Here is a 7,502-nt window from a genome sequence, read left to right as displayed (position 1 = left end):
GGAGCGAGGAGGTATGGACACATGGAGAGGGAGCGAGGAGGTATGGACACATGGGGAGTGAGCGAGGAGGTATGGACACATGGGGAGTGAGCGAGGAGGTATGGACACATGGGGAGTGAGCGAGGAGGTATGGACACATGGAGAGGGAGCAAGGAGTTATGGACACATGGGGAGTGATCGAGGAGGTATGGACACATGGGGAGTGAGCGAGGAGGTATGGACACATGGGGAGTGAGCGAGGAGGTATGGACCCATGAGGAGGTATGGACGCATGAGGAGTGATGGACACATGGAGAGGGAGTGAGGAGGTATGGACACATGGGAAGTGAGCGAGGAGGGATGGACACATGGGGAGCAAGCGAGGAGGTATGGACACATGGGGAGTGAGCGAGGAGGTATGGACGCATGGGGAGCGAGGAGGTATGGACGCATGGGGAGTGAGCGAGGAGGTATGGACACGTGAGGAGTGAAAGACACATGGGGAGTCAGAAAGTATGGACACATGGGGAGTGAGGGAGGAGGTATGGACGCATGAGGATTGAGGAGGTATGGACACATGAGGAGGTATGGACGCATGGGAAGTGAGCGAGGAGGTATGGATGCATGGGGAGTGAGGAGGTATGGCCGCATGGGGAGTGAGGAGGTATGGCCGCATGGGGAGTGAGGAGGTATGGACGCATGGGGAGTGAGGAGGTATGGACGCATGGGGAGTGATGAGGTATGGACGCATGGGGAGTGAGGAGGTAAGGACGCATGGGGAATGAGGCGTGAGGAGGTGAGGACACATGAGGAGGTAAGGACGCATGGGGAATGAGGAGGTAAGGACGCATGAGGAGTGAGGAGGTATGCACGCATGAGGAGTGAGGAGGTATGGACGCATGAGGAGGTATGGACGCATGGGAAGTGAGCGAGGAGGTATGGATGCATGGGGAGTGAGGAGGTATGGACGCATGGGGAGTGAGGAGGTATGGACGCATGAGGAGTGAGGAGGTATGGACGCATGAGGAGGTATGGACGCATGGGAAGTGAGCGAGGAGGTATGGATGCATGGGGAGTGAGGAGGTATGGCTGCATGGGGAGTGAGGAGGTATGGACGCATGGGGAGTGAGGAGGTAAGGACGCATGGGGAATGAGGCGTGAGGAGGTGAGGACACATGAGGAGGTAAGGACGCATGGGGAATGAGGAGGTATGGACGCATGAGGAGGTAAGGACGCATGAGGAGTGAGGAGGTATGGACGCATAAGGAGTGAGTGAGGAGGTATGGACACATGGGGAGTGAGTGAGGAGGTATGGACACATGGGGAGTGAGTGAGGAGGTATGGACACATGGGGAGTGAGTGAGGAGGTATGGACGCATGAGGAGTGAGTCATGGACACATAGCACATCCTGCATTCTACGAGGTGGACCAGCACTGTTAATGTAACACATCTGCTACCTCACAAGATCCCTCCCTGACCGTCTTCAGAAAATGTGATCTCCTGTTACAAGGAGTCGGTCACAGCGAACTACAATAAGTCATAGGTGTCCACATATATCTAACCACACCCCTCATCAGCCTGCCATGCTTGCACTTTCCTTGGATTGATAAAGTTATTCAAACAGCCGGCTTCGCGTTGTATCACGGTCCTCGTAGTCCAAGTAAACTTGTAATCTCTGCATAGAGCGACATGATAAACTACAATTCCCGAGAAAAACTAGGAGTCCCCGCCTTGCCCTGATGGGGCGAACGCATTTCACCGCCAGATCTGATTGGCTACGAAATTTCCCGCAGCTGCGTAGTTGTTGTGTGTCAGTGTTTTGGTGTGAGAGAAGGAAGAGAGTGAGAAGAGATGTCTGCCTACAGGGGCCAAATCAGCAAGAGCAAAGATCCTTCGGGGCTACTTATCTCTGTGATTAGGTAGGTGAGGGGACACAGTCTTAATGGTGTTCAGTTTGTTGGTAACAACATGTTAGAAGATTCATTGTGGTAGAGCAAGGCGTGCTCTCTCTCTGAAGCTGTGTCAGGGATCTAATGACTTGAATCCAGTTTGTATTATATATTTTTTTTACTATTTCCCTTTGGGAAGAGTTCCCTGCTCTTCCTGTCCATTAGAGGAAGAAAAGAAGTCACTCTGGAATAAGTCTAGGTTATACTAGAGGCAGTGCTTGCTGCCCCTCTGAAAAGGGATCTGAGACATTTGACAGACTCCTCCTTACTGCCTTTTTTAACTATATAAATGCCACATCACCACACTACAATTTTAAGCATTACATGCAGTTGCACTGCAGCCCTATTTGCTTGAATGGGTCACATTTGGCAGCCGAATGCGATGGGGGAGGGGTAATCAGCATCACGTTTGCAGCATGAAGCACGTTGAAGATGCCGGCCTCCTGGAATCCAGGACGACCGGTGAAACGGGCTGCGGGGGACACACCGAGGGACAGGTAAGTGGCTGTTTTTTAAAAGTTAGCAGCTACAGTTTTTGTAGCTGCTGACTTTTATTTTTTTGACAGTGGAACTCCACTTTAAAAAGTGTTATTAAACCCAGGATCCTGCATTCACTATATCTAGTTTCCCACAGTACACAGAAAATGGAAATGCAATTATTTTAGTAAATATAAACTTCTAAATACCTTTTTTTTATCAGCAGTATATAACAGTCTTACGACTTCTATCAGTGTCTGGCTGAGCACTGGTTAAAGTTTGTCGGAGGAGTTTTCATTCTCCTCTGATTGTCCTATGAGGCAACATGACCCCTGACCCTCTGTCTGGACAGTGCTGGTTGGCCCTGTGCTGATTACATGTATCCTTCCAAAGAAAAAAAACAAAACTCTAGCCATACACACTAAACAGCATGTGCAGAGTGACTCCTAGAACTCTGTCCTATCAAAAATGGATTGGGGACAATAGAAGAAGGGAAGGATCAGAGAAGACAGGATCAAACAGCCTTTTTACACAATGCGGAGGTTTAACCCCTTAGGTCCCACAGTGAGTATAACAAGCATGCCTTACTGCATATACAGACTGATTTTACTATTGTGGGTTTAGTAACACTTTAACCAGTAAAAAAACTGTGAACTTGCAGCTCCTTTTTGCAGAAGACACATAATATGTGTCTTCTGCAGTAACAAACACCTGCCTGCTTGCAGTCTTTTATTAAATGTACACTGGGCTGTTCATGCATTCCTGGCACACTCTGCTTGCGACAGAATTACTGACATGTGCAGAGTGATGTCAATTGGCCCCAACGGCCAATCAGAAGGCTGAAAACATGGCATCCAGAAGTAGCCAGGGAGACGATTACAGCATCCAGCAAAGAAGGTAACCGATGCACCAGTGGAAAGTGGCGGTGAGTATTTTTGGGTCTTTAGGAGTGGGGTTGGGCAGTACAAACTTGGCTTAGCTGCCTTTTTTTGCTACGCTCTAACCGCAGGTATAAATGAGTCCTTGATAATTTCCCTCACAGGCCACAGAAGAATTTTCCATGGTTGATCAGTTTTCAGAGGCGATAGGACAGCGGTTCCAAGCATGCAGGAGGTGATCTTGCCACATCCTAAATGCCTGTTTTTTTCTCAAATCCCAAAGGGATTTTCTATTTAAACACTTCCCGTCTGTCCACCCGTAATGTTCTGCGACGGGGCGGCAGCTACTGGCAAAGCAACATGCCTGTACATCGCTCTGGCTGTACTAACACAGGGGGGCGCTGCTGTTTTCGGTGGGCACAGCGGAATGAAGATCCCAGTGATCATGTGATCATTATGCGGTCACATGATCACAATGTTAGCAAAGCTGCTATGAATCAATCTAATACATAACAGCTCTGCTTCTCTTCCTAGTGAGGTGTGATTGAACTACAGCTGTCACATGATACATGGGGCCAATCACAGCACCCTGTAGCATGTGACAAGCTGCAGCCAATCACAGATCACTATCTTGAGCTGTCAAAAACCTAACTCATTCCTGACAGGTCATGACAGGAAATGATCTCTATTTCTCCTGCAAAACAAAGTGTAAAAATCCCTTATCCCCCCCCCCCCCCCCGAGTAGTGCAATGTTACTATGGTTACATTGTACTATTCTGATAAAAGTATTAAAATAAAATTAAATAAAAAATACCATATTTGAGAGTTTAAAAAAAAAACCCTCAACATGGGTATTACAAATAAGATTGAATTGCTGTCATCAGACCTGTGTCATCATATGTCCATGTTCTCTGCTGTTACATATATGCCCAACATGAACCAGCAATGTTCTGATATGTTGCTGGATTTTGAGTGGTTATACCGGGATGATGCTTGCAGCTACAGGCATCATCCTGGTATTATTTTTTTCAGCTGGCGGTCGGCTTTCATGTAAAGGCAATTCTAGTGACCAATTATCTGCTGAATCTTTTTACAAGCAGCGGGAAGGGATATTCGCCCCCCCCCCCCTGCCTTCCACAGTTTTCTTGTGCTCTCCTGTTCCACAGTGGAATCCGTGAATGCAGCTGGCAGGTCCACTGGGTGACCATAGAGCTGATCAGAGACCAGAATGGCTCCGATCATCTCCATGGTGTAAGAGACCGGAAGCTATGAGCATTTCATCATTTCCGTTTCACCGGACATTAACAGCGCCATATGTAAATTGGGAAAGTATCTGATCACACTGATCTTGGTGACATCAGATGATGTAAGGGCAGAGCAGATATCTAGAGTCTATTAGACCCCAAATTTCTCAGAAAAAGAATACCTGTCAATGTCTGTTGCAGTCACGGGATATATACATTCCCTGTGATAGCAATAAAAAAAAAAAATGAAAGGGACTGTATAATAATAAGAAAAAATAAAAATAACTAAACAAAATAAAGCACCTTCGCCCCCGCACACACGCACCTGCGTATGCAAGCGTTGACCCTGTGCCGTGTAAACAGCAGTTGCACCATGCATGTGAGTTATTGCCGTGAATATCAGATCGACAGCAGTAATTCTAGCACTAGACCTCCTGTGTAAATATAAATTGGTGACCTGTAAAGGTTTTAAAGCATCGCCTATCAATATGAAAAATGTATGTACTTTGTCGCCATTGCAGTTTTAAAGCATGCCATTTTTGTTATCTATTTACTCGGCTTAACATCTTTTATAGTTTATCAAACAACTGGGCAATATATTGTGTTTTTGTGCATTAAAATTCAAAAAGTGTATTTTTTCCAAAAGATTTGCATTTGAAAAATCGCTGCGCAACTACTGTGTGATGTAAAAAATTTAAACACCCACCGTTTTATTCTCTATGACCTCTACTTTAAAATAATATATACAGGTGAAACTCGAAAAATTAGAATATCGTGCAAAAGTTAATTTATTTCAGTAATGCAACTTAAAAGGTGAAACTAATATATGAGACTCATTACATGCAAAGCAAGATAGTTCAAGCCGTGAGTTGTCATAATTGTGATGATTATGGCTTACAGCTCATGAAAACCCCAAATCCACAATCTCAGAAAATTAGAATATTACATGCAATCAATAAAACAAGGATTGTACATAGAACAATATCGGACCTCTGAAAAGTATAAGCATGCATATGTACTCAGTACTTGGTTTGGGCCCCTTTTGCAGCAATTACTGCCTCAATGCGGCATGGCATGGAAGCTATCAGCCTGTGGCACTGCTGAGGTGTTATGGAAGACCAGGATGCTTCAATAGCGGCCTTCAGCTCTTCTGCATTGTTTGGTCTCATGTCACTCATGTTTCTCTTGGCAATGCCCCATAGATTCTCTATGGGGTTCAGGTCAGGCGTGCTTGCTGGCCAATCAAGCACAGTAATCCCATGGTCATTGAACTAGGTTTTGGTGCTTTTGGCAGTGTGGGCAGGTGGAAAATGAAGTCAGCATCCCCATAAAGCACGTCTGCGGAAGGAAGCATGAAGTGCTCCAAAATCTCCTGGTAGACGGCTGCGTTGACCCTGGACTTAATGAAGCACAGTGGACCAACACCAGCAGATGACATGGCTCCCCAAATCAACACAGACTGTGGAAACTTCACACTGGACTTCAAGCATCTTGCAGTTTGTGCCTCTCCATTCTTCCTCCATACTCTGGGTCCTTGGTTTCCAAATGAGATGCAAAAGTTGCTCTCATCAGAAAAGAGGGCTTTGGACCACTGAGCAACAGACCAGGTCTGTTTTTCTTTAGCCCAGGTAAGACGCTTCTGACGACGTTTGTTGTTCAGGAGCGGCTTGACAAGAGGAATAGGACATTTGAAGCCCATGTCCAGGATCTGTCTGTGTGTGGTGGCTCTTGATGCACTGACTCCAGCCTCAGTCCACTCGTGAACTTGTGAAAGTCCCCAACACTTTTGAATGGTCTTTTCCTGACAATCCTTTCCAGGCTGCGGTCATCCCTGCTGCTTGTGCACCTTTTTCTTCCACACTTTTCCCTTCCACATAACTTTCTATTAATGTGCTTTGATACAGCACTTTGGGAACATCCAACTTCTTTTGCAATTACCTTTTGAGGCTTTCCCTCCTTATGGAGGGTGTCAATGATGGTTTTCTGCACAACTGTCAGGTCAGCAGTCTTTCCCATGATTGTGATTCCTACTGAACCTGACTGAGAGGCCATTTAAAGGCTCAGGAACCCTTTGCAGGTGTTATGGCTTAATTAGCTGATTAGAGTGGGACACTTTGAGCCTAGAATATTGCACCTTTTCACAATATTCAAATTTTCTGAGATTGTGGATTTGGGGTTTTCATGAGCTGTAAGCCATAATCATCACAATTATGACAAATCACGGCTTGGACTATCTTGCTTTGCATGTAATGAGTCTATCTCATATATTAGTTTCACCTTTTAAGTTGCATTACTGAAATAAATGAACTTTTGCGCGATATTCTAATTTTTCGAGTTTCACCTGTAATGTTTGGGGTTTTAAAGTAATTTCTAGCAAAAAAAAACAAAACAGTTTTTTCATGTGAACAAAAAGTGTCAGAAAAGGCTTGGTCTCCAAGAGTGGGTGATGTGTGGCATAAGCTTCTAATTTTGGCCCTGAAATGCCAGGATAGTAAAAGCAACCCCTCCAAATGACCCCTTTTTGGAAAGTAGACACTCCAAGGTATTTGCTAAGAAGCATGGTGAGTATTTTGCAGATCTCATTTATTGCCACGTTTTTGGAAAACGAAGAAAGAAAACAAAAATTTATTTTTTCTTTTTCAAAACCCTGTGACAAAAATTATATCTGTAAAATACTCACCATGCCTCTTATCAAGTTCCTTGGGGTGTCTACGTTCCAAAAAGGGGTCATTTGTTGGGGTTTGGAGCAATCCTGGCATTTTAGGGCCTCCGAAACTGTGATAGGTAGTGGGGAAGTGATATGAGGAAATATGCCCTTTGAAAGCCTGGAGGTGGTCATTGGATTTTGGGGGCCTGTATGTAGCTAGGTTGCCAAAAAAGCCTCTCACATGTGGTATCCCCATACTCGGGAGAAGTAGGAGAATGTGTTTTGGGGTGTTATTCCACATATACCCATGGCATGGATGAGCAATAT

General features: G+C 45.4%; 1 protein-coding gene across 1 annotated transcript in view; it reads left to right on the top strand.

Moving 5' to 3' along the window:
* Window positions 1-1,778: 1,778 nt before the first annotated feature.
* EXOC4 (exocyst complex component 4) overlaps window positions 1,779-7,502 on the top strand; it is a 634,255-nt gene continuing 628,531 nt past the window's right edge. Inside the window, exon 1 of the mRNA XM_089676875.1 lies at window positions 1,779-1,899. Coding sequence (XP_089533001.1) covers window positions 1,832-1,899 — 68 coding nt within the window. The 5' untranslated portion in view covers window positions 1,779-1,831. The remainder of the gene's footprint in view (window positions 1,900-7,502) is intronic.

Source organism: Staurois parvus, unplaced genomic scaffold, assembly GCF_062004578.1.
Source record: "Staurois parvus isolate SC_StPar_1 unplaced genomic scaffold, SC_StPar_1.0 ptg000175l, whole genome shotgun sequence".
Taxonomy (NCBI): Eukaryota; Metazoa; Chordata; class Amphibia; order Anura; family Ranidae; genus Staurois; species Staurois parvus.
The sequence above is the reverse complement of the archived record's forward strand: the minus strand, read 5'-3'. Positions and strand labels throughout refer to the sequence as shown.